Source organism: Sorex araneus, chromosome 1, assembly GCF_027595985.1.
Source record: "Sorex araneus isolate mSorAra2 chromosome 1, mSorAra2.pri, whole genome shotgun sequence".
In the NCBI taxonomy this organism is placed as follows: Eukaryota; Metazoa; Chordata; class Mammalia; order Eulipotyphla; family Soricidae; genus Sorex; species Sorex araneus.
The window spans coordinates 186,925,102-186,948,441 of record NC_073302.1 but is presented as its reverse complement, the minus strand read 5'-3'; the positions used below and the strand labels follow the sequence as shown (position 1 = coordinate 186,948,441).

The following is a 23,340-nucleotide window of genomic DNA, read 5'->3' as shown; positions in this document are numbered from 1 at the left end:
GAGGAGGACTGGGTGGAATAAATTATACAAGTCTAAGAACTAAAACATATGCAGGAGCTGGAGAGAGAGTACAAGGATTGCAATGCTGACCTTGCATGCAGCCAACCCCAAATCCATGCCCAAGCACCAAGTGCAACTCCTAAGGACTTTCAGGTGTGGCCCAACCCCCAAACGACCCCCACCCCTTCCCACCAAATAATGAAACCTGGATGTAAGTCACATTTGGTTGCTGTATTCCTTCAATGTTAAGTTAACTTTTAAAATTCTTTTATACTGCAATTTCTATTATGCTCCAAAATCTTAAGTAAACCGATCCTTCGATTGAATTCTTCTATAAAAGGAAGCTCTACTTTCCATCATAAGCATATTTCACACAGCTCACTTTTTTGACATCTTTTTGTCATTCCCTCAACAAATATTTTCCCTTCCTCTTTGGCTATAATTTTGTTTATGTATCAACACATTGACAGGGTTTTCCTCTTAGTCAAATAAGAGTACAGACTTTAGAGACTCATTTATGTGAAATCAATTTACAGTCTTGTGTCTCACTAGAAAAAAGTTAAAATAATTTGTAGCAATATCCATCACTAATAGCTGCATTCACTTGATAGTGTTTATTATATATATATGCGCATTAGTTTTCTGAAAAAATGTTGCCAGTATATAAAAAATATTCACATATTAAAAATATCATTTCATATATGTATAATCATTTTAAAGATATTTCAAAAGAGATATGCAATTCTGTAGGCTTCTCCACAATAACTTCAAAGTATTTAAGTTGTTTGTCAATATAGTAAATCAAAATAATTTCCTAGCTACCATTATATTGCACCATTTCATTATCCAGTCTACTTGTTTCAGTCATTCAACAATTCTTTTCTAAAGAAATAAACAAGTCAAATAATCAGTCCAGATTAACTGAGAATTAAAAACTATAAAATTAATAGCATCATAAACCTATCTATAATGTTTCTTTAAGTTAATTAAAAGTTAACTAATGACATAATATAAATATCTATTTATGAAAACAGATGTGCTAAATTATGCGAAAAACCTCAAAGCTAATAAATACTAATATCAACAATCACCATATAAATAGCAGAAAAGGCATTTAGTTGATGTTTCAAATATATAATTATTAAATTGTTCTTAACATATGCCACATAATTATCAGTAAAAATGTAATAGTAGACAATACCAATTTCATAGTAATGATCATAACCTTTCCAACCAAGTTCATTGTAAACCACTAACTTAAAAGACCATTATACATCCATAAATAATTATGAAAGTCATAAATGTTAGTGAGAAAATTAATTAATACAAATTAATATAAGGACAATTAAAAGAAAAACAATTTCCCAATGTGATATTAAATGTTATAAAACATTGACGTTTGACCAAAAGGAAAAGAGAAAGCTGTGCATCTTCTTGCTACAGGGAAATCATCTTAACTTTCACTTATATGAAAATTGTTATACTTAAAATATTATTTGGGTAATATTAGAATCAATGTATATTTGGATACTATAGCACACAAGCTATATCAAAGATAAATATTAGCTTAAGCTTTCTTATAAACCTTAATATCCCTATAGATTTTAGAGCACGGCAGAGCCTGGTAAGCTTCCAGTGGCATATTCGATATGCCAAGAACAGTAACAATAACAGGTCTCATTCCCCTGACCCTTAAAGAGCCTCCATTACGGCACTGTTCGGAAGGACCAGTAAGGAGAGGCTGCTAAAATCTCAGGGCTGGGATGAATGGAGACGTTGCTGGCACCCGCTCAAGCAAATCGATGAACAATGGGATGACAGTGATACAGTGATGGATTTTTAAATTTATGCAATTTTTATTCCTAGTATAATATCCTTGAAATATGACAATCTTTAGAAGTAAAAAAAAACTTACCTTATGACAAAATTGTGACTGTTAATCTCTTTTCCGCATCCACTATCTAGCAGAATGCCAGAATTTCCAACCACTGCACAAGTCTTAAACCTGCGATTTTTCATTGGTGAAACTTCAGGTAGAAGACTGTGCAGATCTTGAGAAATATTTAATGTTCGGCGCCTGTCCAGCACATAATGTATGACATCACCAGGCTTAAAACTGCTTTTGACTACTGAGACATCTCGTTCTGCATCTAAGAAACGAAGAATATTCTTCCTATATTGGAAATAGAAGGAAAACTTTCTATTAATGATGCCATGTCATTTACATGATACAATGTAATTAGAAAATGAATTGTCTTTAATCATCAAGAATATGTAAACCCACCAGTCAAGTAGATTCAATAAGAAATGAAATATAATTTTTACAATCATTTTCATGGTAATTCTGTAAATAGGTATATAATGACACCTTTCAGTGAAGTTAAAAAGTCCTATCGGGGCCAGAGCGATAGCACAGCGGGTAGGGCGTTTGCCTTGCACGCGGCCGACCCGGGTTCGATCCCCGGCATCCCATATGGTCCCCCAAGCACCGCCAGGAGTAGTTCCTGAGTGCAAAGCCAGGAGTAATCCCTGAGCATCGCTGGGTGTGACCCAAAAAGCAAAAAAAAAAAAAAAAAAAAAAGTCCTATCAAAATATATAATATTAGATCACTACTTTGAATGACTCATCTGCATATAACATGATGCTCTCCGGTTTCAGTGAAGTTTCAAGAAATATTTATTGTGTTTAATGCTGTCTACTTAAAGTACACAGAAATAATTTAGAATTGTTTTGAAGTATGTGTACCATTTTTCTAAGGTTTTGAACTTCTCAAAAAAATGATAACACCTAGTTAAATCATGATTGAGTTCTGAATCTTAGAAGAGTAAAAACCAGGAACTGAACATATGTGTAAGGTGTATGCTAGGTTGAATAGATATGGTGACACGGGTTCATGAATGGAAAACACTAGACTGTGTGGCGGAGATAGGTCATAGATCTTAGTGTTCCTTCTTCTTACTTTTAGTACTTGGAATCAAGTATATTTGACTTAAGCACATGTATACTCTCCAAGAGTATTTCCAACTCTCAGATTTCAAGAGCAGCTGGATATGAACAAGGAAGTGAATTTTCTTACAGGGAACATGAGTGGATTATCCCTGTGCTTACATATAAAGAAATTGACTTCCAACGTGCTTGATCCATCCTAATTTAAGGTTTTCGTTTTATGGAATATTATATTATATAAGCAATAAACATATAGAAAACATATATGATGAGTTTGGGGATGAGAAGTTGTGAAAGAAATGCAGGTGACTGAGAAGTAGATAACCCTTGGCATGATATAGCAAAGTACCACGTAAAATTATGGTCTGTAGTAATTTGGAAGTCATACTCTAACAAACTCATTGCTCTGAATAATTCATTAAAATGTGAGTGTATTATTTTTTGTTGTTTTTTTTCTCTTAGCAAACACCTAAGAGGAATAAATCCGGCATGAAATAGCCACCTTAAAAGCTGAGATGGAAGAAAGATCCCCAGCAATAGCCTGTACTCCAACCTAGAAGAGTCCAGTAACTGGGAGACCTTCCAAGTCTTTCTAATGCTCCAATTAATATGACATACAACTATAAATCGGTGCTACCCCGCTAGCAAGAGAGACTATCTTCCCACCTAATTCTATAGATCCAAAGAACTGAATAGCTGCCAGAAATTGAGGACAAGAAGGGATAGATCAAAATAGAGTTCTCAATCAAAAAAGTTTAAGGCAAAAAAAAAAAAAAAACAAAGAAAGTTTAAGGCTGGCATACTTTTACCAGGGACTAAATTAAGAGATGCACCAGGAGCCAAGAATTTTTTGAGGGACCTGTATTCTCAATGATACTACGTGATCAGTTAAAGATAATTTAAGTTTCTTATATTTTTATAAAACTAACAAACACAGACCAGCTAGAAACTCTTTTTTGTTTGTTTGTTTGTTTGTTTGTTTGTTTTGTTTGGGCCATACCCCACAATGGCTCAGATGGCATTTTTGTCTCTGCTACTTCTTGCAGAGCTTGGAGGACCATAAGGTTTGATACCTTATCAAACCCAGGTGATGACGTGCAAGGAAATCATCCTACCTGCTGTACTGTAGCTCCAGCCCTCCATATAGAAAACTTTAAGAAAACCTTCCTAAGAAAACTTTAAAGAAGACTAGAAGTCAGATATTTACTGAAATATTGTTATGGCAAACATATTTTCAGTGTGCTAAAAACGGTCATCTTTAGGACATTCAAGATGCAGTTCATTTTCCCTCTAGTGGCATTGTTTAACTACACCAAAATGTGGGAATTTTATTACTTAACGTAAAATATGACCTTATCTCATAACTCCTCCCAAAGGCTGATGGTAGAAATCACATCTATAAGCTGGAAGTGTGACTAGCAAGATTAAGAGAAAATAATTAGCTTATATATATCCTTTTTAATATTTGGCTCCAGTTTAATGACCTAATAGAAAACTGGATAATTCAGTTTATCTGATGGATTTTATACACCAAAGACATGTCCATCAATTCTTAAATAGAAATTTTTCAGAAAGAACAACTTAAATATTTTAGATATCAGGTTCACAACAAGAAACGGATTCATACAAGACCTTTAATTATTAATTATCTAAGTTAATATGATGCTATCAGATACTACACAAGTTTATCTTAAAATAAAGATTTTACGGGACTGGAGCAATAGCACAGCGGGTAGGGCGTTTGCCTTGCATGAGGCCGACCCGGGTTCAATTCCTAGCATCCCATATGGTCCCCTGAGCACTGCCAGAGGTGATTCCTGAGTACAGAGCCAGGAGTAACCCCTGTGCATCGCCAGGCGTGACCCAAAAAGAAGAAAAAAAAAATTTCAAGTGTAATTAGTGAATACATTTAAATACATTTCAAATGAACTGCAAAAAAGCCTTTCATTATGTTAAACATAATTTAACTACCAGCACCACATTTATGGAATCTTTTATACATAATAAATACAATTCATTTGAAAAGATAGTAAAACCTGACACTTGTATTTAAACAAAAACAACCATTTCCTGTGAAAAATGTCAAAGCTGGTTCTCGGGTGTAGGCAGCCCGGATGTGGTAAAAGCCCTGAGTGAAACGGTGTTCAAGTTTTCCTTTGAACTTGAAGGTTTGCTAGTAACCCAAGCAGTGACATGTTTACAGCTTCAAGTGAACAGATGAGATGTCCACATTTGAAAGAAGTTTCTTTGGCGTCTTATGTGTCTAACAGAACACCTTTCATTGTGGTCACTCTATGGGAAAATTGACAGTGAAAAGTAGAGTTTCAGGCCAGAAAGACAGCAGAATCAGGAGAGCACTTGTCTTGCATGTAGTTGACCCAGGTTCAAACCCCTGTGTCCACGAGGAGTGATCCCTGCGTGCAGAGCCAGCACGAAGTCTTGGGCATATACCAAGACCCAACAGTTGGTTATCAGTCATATTTCATCAAAATCTTGAAGATATAATATCTGATTCTTGAAAGATAATAATGCTTATGAGTATTGTGTCAACTACAAGTAGCATGCGGGGGCTGAGGGCTATTAGGCACTTTGGTGATGCTGGATAACTGTTCGCTAGTGCCATTTCACAGAAATTAAGCTGGAATATATATATATATTTAAAGACAATAAACAAAAAATATGTTTTCAGTTTTGAGTTATAGACTCAAAGTAGTTTTTTTAAAAGTTGGCAGCATTGAAATAACTGTAAAGTGTAAAAGTAATTTCCAAAACAATGAAAAAATACCAATTCACATAGAACAAATATAAAAATGTAAGTTTTGAAGACAAAACTTAGCACAATTGCTGGTGTAGAATTTGTTTTATTTAAACTCAAAAGAAGAGAGAAAGAGACCCTAAAAATCTCCAGTATGCTCTACTTCTTATGTTGAACAAAAACTTTGGGTTACTATTTTAGGGCTTACATCTATGCACAGAAAATTATCTAAGCTAAGATTTCTGGTCTGAAAATAATTACTATGTGCAAATAATTTTGTGACTTAAATGCTTAATATTTTTTTAAACATTACTGAAAACTAAAGGCTTTCTCTCCTACTTTACAGTTTGCAGGCATTTTTTTTTTATTATAGATGTAACGGGCTATTTAAAATCCTGTGTACTTGCTAAATTGAGTTATTGTTAAGACTGCAAATCTATGAAAAAGAAAAAGGAAACAAGTGCTTAAATATAACTTAATGTCATTAGAAGGAAAAGCTGCTCCACTTACATTGAATTGAAACAATTCAAGTATCACTGAAACAGACTACATATGCTTTTGTAGTTGATAGTTGATAGCTTTTGTAGATGAGAGTTGATATGAATAAAAACAAAATGTCAACATTTTAGGTGACAGCTCAGAAAAATTCACTTCAACTTCTGGGTTTTAAATAGCCATAAATCAACAAGAGATTACATTTCATATTCAAGCTTTCTAAAACAATTTTTCCGAATATGCAGTCAAGTCTTGACCCTCTTTAAAATATGAGTTTGTGTTTTCTACATACAACTTATAAGCACAACAAAAGAAAAGGCACATATACATCTTTGTCATCTTGTGAAACCAAAGCAATTAAGATCAAGAAACATTAAAATCAGGAAACATCTAAATCCAGCAACCATCCTAACTGAAGGTAACTGAAAGCATTTAAAAATGTTTCACTTTCAGTAAGACTAAAAAACTTAGTCATAAGAGGAAGAATTTGTTAGGGTGTCCCTTTAAACGGAAACGTTGACTTAGACTGTTTAACTGACAATAGAGTCCACACACAGACTTTCTAATTGAATTTTCAACTGTAACTTCCTTTCAGCATCAACCCCTCCTTGAGACAGCAGCTGTAGAGAGTCCCAGAGAATTTTCTAAACATTATTTTCCATGTGAAGTATTACATGTGACTAATCTAATACTGAGTGTCCCTTCTTCTCTGTGAGTTTCTGGTTAAGGGTATGAATGAGTGTTGGGGCAACTAAAATATGCTGTAAATGATTTAGTGGACCCTTTCAGAAAAGAAAAGAAGGAAAATCTTAATGTTGGTACATATTACAAGTTGAGAAACAAATAAGGTTAGCTTACAACTATCTATAAGAAATCATTTTTGGAAAACACGTTCTCTAGAAGAATTGAATCAATTCAAATGTTATTAGCATTGTTTATTCAAAATAAGGGGGAAGGTTTAACAATGCCTGGTGCTTCATTATCCCTACAAAATCAAAGAGATTCATATTTTGTTTGTTGTCTGTTTCATAGATTATTTCCGGAAGGCAATTTGCTTCCGAGTTGCCATGAAACATCACCTATAGCTTGTTCAGAGTTCTGAGCCAAAAGTCCGAGGTGCTGTAGCCAAGATACACTAGAATGGAAAGGTTCCCAAATAATCACAATCGAAGGAAAGGACAAAAAAATGTCCCATAGATCTTCAAAAAAGAATGTTCACTGAATTTACATGCCAGACTTCCCTTCAACACCATCCCAGTATTATTTATATAAAATTGTAGGAAAAATGTCTTATGTTTTATTACTTTAAATTGTATAAAAGTCTCACTCTTAAGAACTTTACAAAGTATTAAGAATTTTATAGGAGTATTATAAATTTACAAAAATTTTAAGATGATAAGATTCATTTTAATAGCATACACTTTCAGTATTAAAATACAGAATTGGAGGGACAGAGCAATAGTACAGCGGGTCGGGCATTTGCCTTGCATGCAGCCCACCAGACTTCAATCCCTGGCATCCCATATGGTCCCTCGAGCACCGCCAGGAGTAATTCTGAGTGCAGAGCCAGGAGTATCCTCTGAGCATCGCTGAGTGTGACCCAAAAAACTAAATAAATAAATAGCACTGGAGTCAGTTCAGAGGGCTAGACCACTTGCATCTGCAATGCTAGATCCTTGACAGTACCTAGGCCCCCAGCACTGCACAGAGAGTCCCTCGGACCCAGTGCATGTGGAGATGAAGCACACTGCATCTCCATTCAGAGCTGGCAGGAGGCTGACCAGCCTGGTTTGAGTATGGCCTCCATTGTACTTGGACTCTGACCACCTCTGGGAGGTCCCATAAATAAACAGAGAGATCATATTCTAAGAAATTGTGTTTCATAAATGGAGCTCTAATGCCATAGTCTGTTCTGGGTTTAAATCATGACTCTGCCACTAAGAAGCTGTAAGTCTCCGAAGAAGCACCACTGGTCACTTGCTATTGAAAAGAGTGGAAGATTGATAGGAAACTTTCACTCAAGTAAATCAGACTATGGAACAGCAAATTCTTGTGAGCAGTGAGCACGTATAGGTAGCCTGTGAGCTTTATCTATTTAAGAACTGTTAAGTTATAATAACAAGAGTTAGAATAATTTCCTAACAGAATCTGTCAGGAAATTTTTTCCTGTCAAAAATCTGTTAAGAAGAGTTTGTACTTTTACAGTCCTATAATTAATATGTAGTGTTGATGTTTTGTATTTCTATTTAGCATGCTAACCATGATTGAGAAATAAAAGCAATAAAGAAAAACTCATTGTTTCATAAGGATAGGGAAAATGTCAAGCTATAAATGTTGGGTATAAAATTTTTTTTTTCAGTACAAATTTTCACAGACTAACGCACAAGATAATGCCTTGAATATGTTTCGTTTATTTGTTTAAACAATTTACAAAGAATAATGTCAAATCTTCAGTTATTTTGTTTATATAATTAGCTATAGAATGCTAACGCTTCCCAAATCTTGATGAATCTTCAATGTACAAGAACTTACACATGAAAACATCTCTTTTACAATTCCCTAGAGGCACTGTTGTTTGATAAATATATATAAATCAATTATTGATGACCTTATGAAAGTAGCATATAGGATTGAAGGAATAGTAATAAGAAAGAAAATCATGTCTGTAAATGCAGAGAAAAACAACTTTTCTACAATTCCTATTTCAGGCTTTAATGCAAATAAACAATGTATTGAGGATATTACATGAGTATTATAAATTGGATGAGATTTTTAAAGTGCTCAAAATTTAAAAGCATGTTTCAATCTTGCAGATCAAAAAATTATGAGCTGTAATGTTTTTATCAAAAACTTCAAAGTGTAGGGGGCTGGAGCGATAGCACAGCGGGTAGGGCGTTTGCCTTGCACGCGGCCGACCCGGGTTCGATCCCCGGCATCCCATATGGTCCCCCAAGCACTGCCAGGAGTAATTCCTGAGTGCAAAGCCAGGAGTAACCCCTGAGCATCGCTGGGTGTGACCCAAAAAGCAAAAAAAAAAAAAAAAAAAACACCTTCAAAGTGTAATCTATAAACACTTGTAAAATATGTCGATATCCACTTATAGACATAAAATAATGTTTCTTTATGAACATTATAGGTTTGATGATAGAAAAGAAAGAGAAAAAAAAGAAAATTAACAATCCAAACTATTTTATGCTCAGTTTTGGGATGCTGTAAAAACAAAGCTAACAATCAGAAATTTTCATATTCTAAATTTTTTATGATGTGTGTCAAATTGATAAATACTAGTCACTACAGCTAAAGGCTATTATAACAACCTTATGAACTGTTTGCACATTATACAGTAATGTTCTTGCAAATCATGATTTGCTTGTGATTTGACTACTCTGTATTTATTATTCAATATTTTCTCACTGTTTTGTTGTTATTTTACAGTTAATAAGAACCATGTGAAAAGTGCACCCGTGTCATAGCTTCAGCTATAAATATGAAACTAGATCATACTTGAAGATGCAAATGCAACACTCATAACTTTTTAAGCTTTCCATAATAAATGTGTTGGGTTAATTCATTTGAAATATTTTCCCTGGAATATTTTTGAACTGTCAAAATGAACATCTGTGATTTCATGCACATCTGCATTATTTAATTGACACAAGAACTATGTTACTATATATATTTATTAGATTATTATCAACTACTTATATAATTAACTTATTTGTTTTTCTTTTCTCTGACAGATTGAGCTTCTCTAGATATTTTATTTAGACCATACCAATTTATTTTCTTTATTTGATTAGTTTCTTTACATGATTTATGCTGCCTTTTTAATTAGTGCCCTCCGTGCACTAATAACTCAATTTGAAGATGTCTTTCAAGACATTTTTATAGAAAAAAATATTTCCTTTTCTCATCTATTATAAACACAAAGTTTACACAAAATGATTGTAAGGAAATCAATTTTTTCAAGGCTAAATGATACAGAAATTTAAATTCCAGTGGCATACTTCTGGTCACAAATAAACAACAGCAAACTTCTAAGTCAGTTTAATCAAGTACAGGGTCAGCATGGCTGGAGCCTTCCTATAGCTTAAGGTACAGGAGAACCAAGCCTGAACAGGAAGCTATCTCATCTCAGGACACATCTCTCTTCTCTCTGTCTCTCCATCTCTGTCTATCTCTCTCACCACCACTCCTCTCCCCCACCAGTCTCTCTCTCTCCTCTCTCTCTCTCTCTCTCTCTCTCTCTCTCTCTCTCTCTCTCTCTCTCTCACACACACACACACACACACACACACACACACACACTCGTGCATGCACTCTTGGACCACAGTAATGAGTCCAATATATATTGTACATACCACTGCGATTTGAGAACAGACTACATTTTCCTTCAGAAGAAAATTCACATAGACATGAGGAGATTGGAGAAACACAATAAAATCAAAGATAGCTGTCCCATCAGCATCAATTTTCCTTTTCTTCTAAGTATTATAAATAAATTACTTTGAACAAAATACATTGTTGGCTGGCCCGCTGTATTACTCTAATTCCAATCTATCTTTAAATAACCACATTACATCCAACTATTCCCACTTACCATAACTTTTTCCTTATAATTAAAAAACTTTTATAAATATTTTGAATTCCAGGGCTGGAATGAAGAAATAAGGTAGTGAGTGAAGTACCACATACAAAATCAAGAGAGATGAGAACCCTCGTTGTAAAAATGTCAGACTGATAGATCACAGCTAATGTTTCTGAAGAGTATGAAATGAAAATTGTTTAATGAATTTGCTATTTTTTAAAACATTGGTACTCAGAGTTTTTTGTATCCAAGTAAAATAATACGTGTTTGTTTACCATATTCTACCCAGGAAACACCAATCTATAAACTTTGTAATCAGACTCTACTCCTGGTCTCATTTTTATACTCCACCTACAGATATTCTAGGTTTCTCTTAAACTAGAAGCAACCAGTTGAAATTACCATGACTTGTTTCCAATTTCCCTGTCCTGTCATTAACAAAATTTGACAAATACAACAATCAAACCCTTCCAGCATTTCCTGAATGCAACTCTCTTCTTCATTCACAGACACCCTGTCAAGGACGTCATAGCATGGAGTAAGTGTCTTTGCTCTGATTCATTCTCTGAATTGCTAAGCATATTCTAAAGATGTGACTGACTGCTCCATTTTTTAGATAGGATGCTTACAATCTATATTTTATGTAAGTATGAGTCTAGAGGTGATAAATATATAAAAGTAGCTCAGCAACTAATACTTTGAACCACAACCTTCTTTTATAAAATCCCTATGTTAATGTACAATTTTTGAATGATTAGCATTTTTCTCAGTGTGAAAAATATATCACAATGTCATTTTGAATGTTATGGTTCTTTTCTTTAAATTAATTCATCTATATACTGTAGTTTAAACATAACAACCGGCAAAAGAAAGCAATTATAAAGAAAACCATCTGCTAACTTGGTCACAATTAGAAAGGTCTGGCCCTAACATTGTTTTTCTATATTTTGGGGGGAGGGGGTTTTGTTTTGGGTCACATCTATCTGTGCTCAGGGCTTGCTCCTGGCTTTGTGCTCCGGAATCATTCTTGGTAGTGCTAAAGGGACCGGGAACAAACTGAGGTCGGTATCATGCAAGTCCAGAGTCCTGCCTGCTATACAGTCTCTCGAGGCCGAACTTTCATAGAAAAAACAAATACTGTAACAATTATTATAGAGACTCACATAGATATGTCATTTATAAGGTAAGTCAAACTTATCTGTAATAATTAGCAAGATGTAATATGGATAGGTTTTTTTCTCTTAAACACAGAGTGAGAAAACAAGATTGTATCACTTGTTGGAGGTAAAGAATAACTCTTAAAATGTATATCCATCATGAGTGTTAGACTAAAGAAATGCATAGCAAAAATTGGTATTCTGTTGAATGTTTTCTTTAATTGGTATAAAGGTAGTATATTCAAAACACACAGACATGACTGTGTAATGATTTTGTATTATGGTATCTCATCCTTCAGTGAGGAAAGTTATAGAGAGCTATTTCAATGTAATTAAAATTCTCAGAATTAAAATATAAATCAAGCATTCAATGTATTTGGCAAGCCAAATATATTAAGAAACATGATGCGAAATTACCGTGTCTTATTAAAGAAACTCACCTTATCTCCAGGACCAAAGATGAATTGATTCTCCAACCTTCTACAGAGTGCTGGAAGATTGAAGAACCAGCTTTTCGAATGATTTTATCAGAACTATTGACAAGTGATCGACTCAAACATAGTTCACCATCTCTGAAACAAAATTAAAATACCAACAATTTAATAGTAAGAAGTATTTTTCTAAGAAGCTTAGGACATAATATGATATACATTACTGTTGTCAGTTTATAGACATTTTTACATGTCAGCAGAAACAATATGATGAGGATGATGAAATATATCATAAGGATTAAGTGAACGTGACTTTATCAGTACAATTATTTATATTTATTACTTTGGAGATTTTCTTCCTGCAGTGCCATGCACTGCACCCAGAACCCCACAAGACAAATGTTCTACCATTGGCCATACCCCAGGTCTCCTTTACTCATAAACCATTTCAGATAAAGAAAAAGCCTTTGTGGTATTTAAAGAAAAAAATACTCTCATCAAAGCCCAGATCCACTTCAGCCTTTCCTTCCCCACTGTGCACAGACAATAGAGACAGGATGTTTGGTCAACTCCCCTGCATCTGTATAATTGTGACTCCCAAGATTGCAATGTCAATTTCATAGAAGCTACAGACAAAATAGAACGTGCTTTTGTTTGGAAGACCTTGAGTTATCAAGTGATTTGGTCATGCTGGAACTTTTTCACTTGCAAGTCTATATGCCCTTGGACAATAGTCTCTTCCTAAACCACAGTGGATTTATCATTCCTTAGAAGTTGCAAAAACATTATCCCATATGTGATAACAGTGTGTGGAGAAAGCAGGACTCTGTATATGAAAGAAATTTGTAAAGCATTATTTAGCAACTCATTTCTGAAATGACATTGGCTTCAAAAGTCTTCAATTATGAGATATTTTCCTGATGGTCCTGGGAAAACGTGTGTGTTTGTGGGGGGAATCAGTCCTCCTAGTACTTTATCGTATCAGAATATCAACCATGCTAAGGCCCCTCCGAACAGGTACCTACACTTTGTGGCATAGTAATCTCAGGGATGCTGGTGCCAATGATAATGGTGACAAATACAAAGGAGAGCATTAAGGCATTTATTATGAGAACAGTGATTGTTCAGTAAACTGCTTTCTTCATACATTTAAGACAGCATCTACTTACAGAGAGATATTGTATATTGAACTATTAACTTTGAATCAAAAATACACTTGTTACGGGCATAGCCCTTTTAATAATGTTTGTTTTTTCACGTTACTTTTTAAGTTTTTAGACTCTGAAGGATTTAGTTAAAAGTACCGTGACTATTTGCTGAGTTACAAAATCGAAATCTGTATTTACTATGTCGATAATCCTCTCCAACTATCAGTGGAAGCTCTGCATCTGTAACAGCTGTTAAATGAATTCTATAATTGAAGGATTTGAGTTTGGTATTTCAGTTGCATTCTACTTTTAATCACGTAGTTTAAATTTGAAGTAGTTTAAAGCATAAAGTAATCTATGAACTTTAGAACTCATTAAAATTAATATTTAAGCTTCCTATTGAGAAAAAGATATCTTAGTAAACCTATACATAACTGATAATGATCACTTTGTGAGGACATTTAGAATCCAAGGAAACAAAATGTGAAAGGTATGGTCGAACAGTACAGACGTCAGTTCTACATTACATGTGTAATGATAATAATAGTAATAGAAGCAACTATATGTGAATGGCAATGGATGAAACAGGAATTAAGCTTCATACTTTGAAGCTACGATATCTAGATAACGGCTATAGACTCGAACCATTTATTTTTCTGTGTAGAAGAGATGTTTGGGGCCAGACTTGGCAGTGTTCAAGGCGTACTCCTAGCTATACACTCAGGGATAACTCCTGGTGGCTCTCAGGAGACCGTATAAGCAGGATGCTGGGGATCAAACCTGGGTGGACAAGGCAAACACCTTGTGTGCTGTACTAGGACTCTGAGCGTAGATTCTGACCATTTCAGAGGCCAGGAATATTTCTATTCTTTATTTCCTAAGTGACAAGTCTCACGATGAAGATGTTACTGGTGCCCGCTCGAGCAAATGGATGAGCAATGGGATGACAGTGATAGTGATAGTGATCTCCTAAATAACTGTCCGGATAGTGCAGAATTTTGATAACTACAGAATTCTGTAATGGTAATTATTTTTTACCACCAATAACTATCTACAGATGTAAAAATCTACATAGACCATCATTTAAGAATACCTATGGAAAATTGCTTTACTGGCATATAAATATAGATTTAGTTTTTCAAAGTTATTGCTATGATATTCTTAATGATATGGAGTGTTACAAAACCTGTAAGATTTTTATAAAGTTCTTTAAAAGTTCACAACTGTTTTATAGTAATTAAATCAATTGCATTACTATGATTCAACTGAATTCAATTCAATTCAAATCTCTAGTTCATTTTCATTGAATTTGTGATTATCCAAATAAAACGTATCGCAGAAAAAGAACTTCAACTTAAGATATCTCCAGGGTCACACTTTGCCATGCTTAGTGTAATCTGAGACTATAAAGCAAATGTCTTTGTATAGAGTCACATGGATATAAAGGGATATTTTCACTTGTGGCCTTGAAAGTAGTATATCTTTAAAGAGACTCTTTAGGGGCCAGAAAAATACTACACAAGTCTGTATCCTGCATACCCTGGTTCAAATCCCCAGCACCAGCCTTAGAGATCAAAGGGCTGGGGCACATGCCCTGTATGGAGGAGATGAAGATTTGATCTCCAGTCGGAGTAACCCCCGAACACCACCAGGTGTGGCTCGAAAAACAAAACAGACTTTTTCCTCTGAATGTAAAGCATAAATGCAAAATAGAAAACCCAACTGTATAGACTGCTGTTAGTTATGTTATGGTTAGTATTTATAGCTACTTTTGTCTTTAAAGTGTGAGCTTCCAGACATCACTTTAATTTATTCTATGAGGTTTGCAGTACCGAACAAATACAATGAAAAGAATAAGGTCCCGAATCCCTAAGTTCAACCACACTGAAAAACCTTTATGACTTGACTTTGCAATCAATGTGTTCGACCTGCACTAATTTCAATTTCCTCCTTAACATAAAATACATAAAAATCTTTTAGAGGAAATTAACTTGCAACTATACCTGAACACAAACTTTACATTTTTTTCCACATCACCTATGTGTTAAATAAACACTGTTTATCTTTCCTTGTAGAGTTTCAAATGCCACACGAAGGTGTAAATTTTCAAATTCCCTGATTCCAAGAAGAAAGTGGGGCTAACTTTGTTGACAATGTTAATTCTCCAATTTTGATTATCAAAATGATGGTAATCACTTTCAGGTTTATTATTATTTCAGCCGTAATACTAGTGAGCATTTTGTGAGGAAATCTAAATTACAGTGAAATTAAAATGGGCATATTTCATTGACAAAAAGTTAAAATTTCACTTATCAAAAAATAATACTATGTGGCAACTTTTAAAAAATAACACCGAGAACATGATGTCTTTATGATATTAAAGTTTGTGTAACACCTTCTAGTATATTATCTCATTAAATGAGCATGCCTGTATTTCTTTCTTGTAGCAGCAGGTAGGGAGTTTTTGCCTTGCATGTGGCTGACCCGGGTTGGATTCTTCTGTCCCTCTCAGAGAACCCGGAAAGCTACCGAGAGTATCTCACCCACACGGCAGAGCCTGGCAAGCTATCCATAGAGTATTACATGGCCAAAACAGTAACAACAAGTCTCACAATGGAGACGTTACTGGTACCCACTAGAGCAAATCGATGAACTGCAGTGCAATGCAGCTAACAGTGCAGCACCCTTAATTCCAAGTACAGTGAAAAAGGAAAAAAAATAAACAGTGAAAACAGGGGCCAATGGTAAAACAAGTACTGTTCTTTCCAGCTAGGGAGTGAGTAGGCCAAGAACAGAGCACTTCAGAACACACCCCCCTCCCCTCCCCGACGCCTCTTGAGTTAAACTTTATTAGTCAATCGTCACATAGGGCAATGAACAGGTCTGTACAGAAGGAAATGCAAGTTTTAAAAACCCAACCGTTGCTGGCCCTTTCGCCAAATAACCCCTTAAAGAACATGCATCTAATATTCCTCTCTGCATCTAATACTCCTCTATCCATCTAATACTCCTCTATACATCTAATACTCTTCAATGCATCTAATACTCCTCTATGCATCTAATACTCTTCTATGCATTTAATACTCCTCTATGCATCTAATACTCCTCTATGCATCTAGTACTCCTCTATACAACTAATACTCCTCTGGAAATATGAGAGCAGGGAGAGTTGGGAAGAAAATGCGCGGTGGTGTTTTCCCGTCCAGGTGCTCCACGCAGCCTGATGCCTCGCTGACCGCTACACCTGCTTTCACAAACGGAGGGCTAGGAGCCAAAGGGACTGCCCATCCCCTGCCCAATGGCTGCACGGAGACCAAATGTTCGTCTGGAATGCGGGGTGTGGAGGTGCCTAAGAAGCGCTCAGTGGAATCCACTGCTCCCTAGCAAGGCGTGCAGTGCCCCCCAAAGGTGGGAGCCCGCCGCCTGCCTCTCTCCGGAGCACTCGGCCTGAATGCTGCCGGCCCGGCGTGCGCGCCTCACGGCCGGCCCCGCGGCCAGCTGCGGAGTCAGGACGAGACGGGCCGTCCCCAGGAATCAACGCTCAGGGCTCTGGGGGAACAGCGACAAACGCCTGGAGGAGGAGCCCGGCTGCCGCTGGGTGCGCGGGGTCCGAGTGGGCCGGGCCCGCGCCCCCGGGAGGGTCGGCCGCCGGGCCCGGCTGCACGTTCCCGAGCCGGGACCCCTCCGGGCGCCGCGGGCGCGTGAAGCCCCGGCAGGCTCCTGGCCGCGCCCCGCGGACGGCAGCTGCGGGTTTTAATTCAGGAGGAGGGGCCCGCGGCCTGGGAGGGTCCGGGAAATTTCCCGCGGGGCGCGGGGCCGGCCCGTGCGGGAGGGGGCTGCCGCCAGCTGCACGCCTCCCCGCAGAGCTGCACCGGCTGCGGCTCTCGCTTGCCCGCACCCCCGCGGCCGCCCGGGGCAGGGGCGCAGCGCGGGGAGGAGAAACAGAGAGGGGCGGGGCAGGGCACGCAAAGGCTTCGAGCGCAGCCCAAGGGGGTCGCTTGACCGCCCGCGGTCTGAGCCCCCTCCAGTCTCCAGCGGCGCCCGACCGCGTCCAGGAGCTGCCCCGCGGGGTGCGGGGGGCACGGGGGCTGCACCCTGGAGCTGAGCTGCTCCGCCCTGCCCGTCGCTTCACGCGACTGGGGGAACTGCCCGGACACCTGCGTGGCGCGGGGGCGCCTCCCGGCCCCGCCCACCCCTGAGCCCGGCCGGGGAGACGCGGTTCCAAACCGCTCCAGAGTCCCGGGGCCCAGGGGCCGCTTTGTCTGGGCTCGATAGGGAACAAAGAACCTCGACCTGCATGGCCCAGCCTCCCCTCTCGCCCCTGTGAACAGGGGCCCCACCTTCCCAGAGACCCCTTTGTCTGCCAGAGGAGCCCGGGTGCCCCAGGGCTGGCCACTTGGCCTCCCCAAGTCCTTCTTTCTGCCCTCGCGCCGGGGTGCATCTGCAGCCCAGCCCAGTCCCCGTGGAAAGGAGGAACGTCTGGGTCCAGTCCGTCCCCTGCCAGCACCCCCAGAATAGACCGTGTCTGAATTCGTGGCTGCTCACACCCATCCATCGCTCTCCATTCATTCTCTCCCAGCATCTCTCTTGGCACTTGCGGTCCCAGAGTCCCCTTTAAAAGACAGGGATTCCCGGTGGCCTTTGCCATCCTAGGAAAGAGCAATCCCTTCCCTCCAAGGGCAAGGCGCTGGTCTAGCTCCTCTGGGCGTCTGTCACTCAGGACAGAGCGAGACTGGGGAAATCGGGGTACAGCAACTTTTCTGCGCAAGCCTCCGTGTGCAAACACACGTTCCGGCGGGGCTGGGCACCACCTGCTCCACCCCCCCCCCGGATGGATGCTCCTGACCCCCCTCCGGCCCCCAGAGAAACCCCCCCACGCGCGGGCATCTCGCCGCCGGAGGCACTTCCCAGGGCTCACGCCCCGGGACGCGGGAGCCTTTCCCAGACAGGACTTTGAACAGAGTTGACAGGCGGCCCCGCGCCCTGGGAAAACGCTCTCTCCGCGCAGCGAGCGCCCCAAAGTTGTAGGCCACCCCCGGTCCACTTCAAAGGCGCAGGGGCAGGAGGTGGGGAGAGGAAGGAAGTGCGATATTTAAAGAACTTGGGCGTGGGGGCGGGGTGCTGAACTCATCTAGACTCGCTCAGGAAAACACAAGCCAGGGGGCGGGGGGCACGCGGTTCCAGAAAAGCTGCGGCCCCGACCCCATCCCCCGTACCCCTCTCGTGCCAGCTACCGGACCGAGAGGAAATAAGGCGGCGCCCTCGGCCACTGGACTTTGGAGCTGACATTCCGGGACGCGCACAAACCCAGCCACCAAGAAGGAGTCGGGGACCAGAAACGCGTTTCCTGCATTCGGGGCTTAACTTGGGCCCTCCGGGGACCGGGTCTCGCGGCTCCGTCTGCCCTCGGCGGGCCGGGGCGGGGCCGCCCCGGGGACGCGGGAAGCCCTGGCCCCGAGCGCTTGTCGCCCGCACGCCGGGCGAGGGTGGCGGGCGCCGGGGCCACTGTCCCCGCCGCGACCGCGCACGCCGCCCGCAGCGCCTTTGTGGCTCCCGCCGCACGCCGGGACGCCGCGCTCCCCCCGCAGCCGCCCCGCAGCCGCCGCGCCCCGCCGGGACCCGCGCCGTTACCCGACGAGTTGCGTCTCGCGGTGCTCCTCGGTCCTGGCGATCTCTTTTGTCTTGTAGAAGATGAGCAGCAGGCTGATGGTGCAGATGGTCCAGCGCTTCCTGATGGAGCGCATCTTGGGCGCCCGGGAAGGCGCCGCCGGCCCCGGCGCGCTGCCCCGGGCCGCACGCGGAGACTCCGTGTTCGGAGACTGAGTCGCGGGGCGCGCCAGGCGGGGAACCAGCGGCGATCGCGAGCCCCGCGCCTGACGGGATCGCCGGTGCCGATCGCGGGGGGCCCCTGGGGGGCTCCAGCCCCGAGTCTGGGGGCGCTTTTCGCAGCGCTCGCCCGGGCGCTTGGCGACGGAGGCTCGGGGCGCCGCCTCCCCGGAGCTCGCGTGGGTCCTCGCCCGAGACACCTCGCGCGCAGGAGGTGGCGGCTGCTTCTGCTGCCGGCTCAGGGGCGTCGCTGGCCCTTCCCTCTTCTTCGCAGGGAAATGATGAGCAGAAGCAGCCAATCGCCGGAGCCGGGGGGCGGAGGCTGCTGCCGCCGTGCTCGGCTAGCGGCTGCTCCGAGAGGAACGTCGCTGGCGCCGTGCACCGGGGCGCGGGGGACGCTAGCGAGCTCCCAGCTGGATCCATGCACTCGCCGGCGCGCGCGCAGGCAACGCGCACCCCCTCGCCAGACGCGGCATCCCCTGCTCGCTCGCTCTGCGCTGCGGGGCGCCAGCGCGAAGTCGGGACGCCTCCTCGGGACACTGAGACATCAGTTTTCCAGCCGAGGGAGCGGGGCCAGGAGAGGGTCCGCGTCACTGGGGAAGGGGGACGCAGTAGGTTCGAGTAGAGACCCGTCCTGCAAAAGGGTCCGCAAGCGCCTTGGCTAAACAAATAGAGTCGCGCACACGCCCTCGCGCGTGGAGTGTGTCTCGGGAAGGAGGGGCAAGAGCAGGATTCTGTTTTCAGACTCCCTGCTCGGCTCAGTTTGGGAAGTCCAATAGCAAACTTGATCCAATCAGCTGATCCCCGCCTCTGGAAGGGTGGTGGATGGTGATGTCGCGGGGTCCTGCACGGACAGCGAGGGATGGCTGGTGTCAGTGGGAGCCCGGAGGATGCTTCCGTGACTCTTCCCTCTGCTGTCTAGGAGTAAAGAAACTCTCATCGCACTTCAACTTCATTACAGAGAAATAGGGTAGACTAGTCACCACCAAAGGCATTTTTGTAAATACAGGAAGGCGGGAGGGAGGGAGGGAGGAGGGGAGGAAAGAAGAGAGGGGGAAGAAAGGGAGTCTAAGTGATATGGTTTTAGTCTCAAATTTTTCTCTCTCCCCCGCCTCCCTCTTCGTTTTATTTCTTTCGCTGTACTGCGGAGGAAGGGCCCTCGGGACCCAGCTTTCCAGTCTTCACTCTGAGAGCTTTACCGCTGTCCTTTGCTCTCTGCCCTGGCAAGAGCCAACTGAGAGCTCTAGTGGCACGGGCCTCTGGTGTGGCTCTTTGTCACCTGGCCGCTTGGAATGGGTGCACAGACACTCTCACTTAAGCACTGTCTTAAAGGGATGGTTTTCCCGGCTACTTGGCGGGTCCCAAACTCGTAGTTCTGTGTCTCGGTCCCTCCGCTCCCACCAACATACGTGCTCCAGGCTCTCCGCTGAAATCCTCTACCCTTTGGGTTGATCTGTGGATCCAGCTCTGGGTCTCTGGGGCTTACACTATCCCCGGCTAGGAAAAGGAGAGGCCCACTTCCAACCCTTAGGCACAAAGAGAAAGAAAGAAGGAAATCTGGAGTAACTAACCTACTGACAACTTAACCCACCTCTAAGAGCCAAGACCTTTATTTAAGAAACTCAGATGCCCACCAACGTGTGCCAGGCTTCCCCTTTGCTTTAGAAAATTAACAAGCTGTCAGGTTTAAAGCTTGATAGCCACAGCAGGGCAAACTAAAGGACTGGGTCTAAAATGCTCAAAGGAGCAAGTAATTATGAGCTGTTATTGACACTACAAGTGGCCCACGGGGAGCCTTTTGAGTTTATTGATGTGTAGGCAAATCCTACTTGCATTAATGCTTCTCTATCAGTCTCACTTCTCAGCTAGCAGAATCTTATAAAATAGCTTCTTATAAGTTAAAGGGAAATGAATGAAACCGGTTGGGTGTGGGCAATGCGTGGCGAGGATGCAACATTTTCCAGGCAAGTCAAATTTTGATTGTTAAAGAGTAAACAAATATATTTTGAATTCTAAATAAAACAGCACTCCCTGACAGTAATGGACTGATAATCATCACTTAAATTCACCTTGAGCAATTATTATGGGTCAGGCAATGTTTGACCACACAGAGGTGAAAAAGATGCAGCATCTAAGTTACCACAAAGCCCACTCAATGGCAACAGAGCAAATTGTAAATAGAGGAAATTGTGCTGTAGCCCCACAACCCACCATCAACAGCATCTGCCATTTATCCCTGGCATCTATCAGTAGGTACAATCTGATGCATGTGTAATTCTGGGAACATAGAGGTAAGTTCCATGAGGAACAGCGGCCAGACAGTAAAATAGAACTTTGCAAGCAGAGGGAAGACAACGAGTATTCCAGCAAGAAATATAATGTTGGGAGTTTGGGAACTTGGGGGCAGTTTAACACTGTTAGAACAGGAAACAGAAAAAGTTGTGGGGCAAGTTTTGGATGTGGGAGCAGAGAGATAGTACAAGACGTAAGAAGTTTGTCTCGAACACAGTCGAAACCAGTTCAACTCCAGCACCTTATACAGTTCCTAGAGCACCACAGGGGAGATTCTTGAACTCAAGGTCCAGAGGAGCCCTGAGCACCACTGACTGGCCACAAACTGTGGCTTCAAAAGAAGTAAATGAAAGAAGAAAAGGTGATTTTTAAAAATGTTCATGTGAACATGAGACAGTCGAGTTAATGTGAATGTGGTATACTACTGATCTGAAAGAGGAAACGTGTGCCTGTCACGGCAAAATATTCCATGGGAAGACATTGAGAAGTTAATAGCTTCAGCATTCTGCTATTCCCCCAGCAGACACCATTGTGTTTATTCAAGGATTACTGACGTACCCTAGTCCGTTGCCGTATTAATATCTCAGCCCTCTTGCTTCCTTCCTCTCACAGCCATAGCAATGCTGGGAAACTGAAAATGATTTTGCCAACACAGTTGACACATTGTAATTGCTTCACATACAGTCAACGTGCTGTAAGCATCAGTTAATATGCAGTAGGTGCTAACACCTGAACAACTATAAAGTCCAGAATGCACTGGAGAAAACTTTTGTATGATATCAAGGAAAACAAGGTAAAGGACAAAATAAACTCATAATATTTTTCTCCTGATACATTGCTTTATATAAGTCACTCCACCGGCAGCAGGCACACCAAGAATGTTTGCAATTGCTTGGTGATCACAGGACATGACATAATAGGATGACAAAGTGTTCAGTGGGTCTAGAGTACAGTGGGTAAGGTGCTCTCATTGCATGTGGTTGACCCAGGTTCAATGCCCAGCATGCTTATATGATTCCCTGTGCAAAACTGGAAGTAATACTTGAGTGAAGAGTAAGGAATAACTCCTGACCATCACTGGGACTGGGAGTTTGAAACCTGCCTTAAAGATGGGAAACACACACACACACACAAACACACACAGAGAGTGTGTAGCACATCAACTTCAGGAAATTACCATTTCAAACTCATCCCTATTTTCTAAAATATCCTAAGTGTATTGTAATTATCAATTTGCTCCAGCTCTAGACCTTGTCAAGTAGAGATTTGGGTAGAAATTTTTGTATTCTAAGTACGTCCTCACTCATGATCCACCAATATAAGTAACCCTAGTGCATGAGCTAAGTGAGTTATTTGTTCTCCTAGTAACTTCGGGCCTAGTTATCTGATTCCACTTCAACCTAATAGTTTTGCTATCCCTTGGCCAACTTACAGCTTAATCATAGGCCAGTGACAATGAACCATAGTTTGTGAATGCAAATTCCAAGACTTTACACACCAATCATATAAAGTGCTTTTTTATTTTCTGAGTGGGAGCTTTTTACAATCTGATAGTTTTATACCTGCACCCCTAAAATCTAAGGTACTGCTATTCCTGAATAAATATTTTTCTATATTTTATTTTTCTGACTGAGGTTTGAACTTTTCCTGTGTGAGTCAAAGAAATCTGGCCCCCAGATCAAGGCCTTATTCCTTTTAACC

General features: G+C 41.3%; 1 protein-coding gene across 1 annotated transcript in view; it reads right to left on the bottom strand.

Annotated features, from left to right (window-relative positions):
- ST8SIA4 (ST8 alpha-N-acetyl-neuraminide alpha-2,8-sialyltransferase 4) overlaps window positions 1-19,594 on the bottom strand; it is a 98,272-nt gene extending 78,678 nt beyond the window's left edge. Inside the window, exons 1-3 of the mRNA XM_004618614.2 lie at window positions 19,153-19,594; window positions 12,383-12,514; window positions 1,916-2,173 (exon numbers count right to left, since the gene is read on the bottom strand). Coding sequence (XP_004618671.1) covers window positions 1,916-2,173; window positions 12,383-12,514; window positions 19,153-19,265 — 503 coding nt within the window. The 5' untranslated portion in view covers window positions 19,266-19,594. The remainder of the gene's footprint in view (window positions 1-1,915; window positions 2,174-12,382; window positions 12,515-19,152) is intronic.
- Window positions 19,595-23,340: the final 3,746 nt, after the last annotated feature.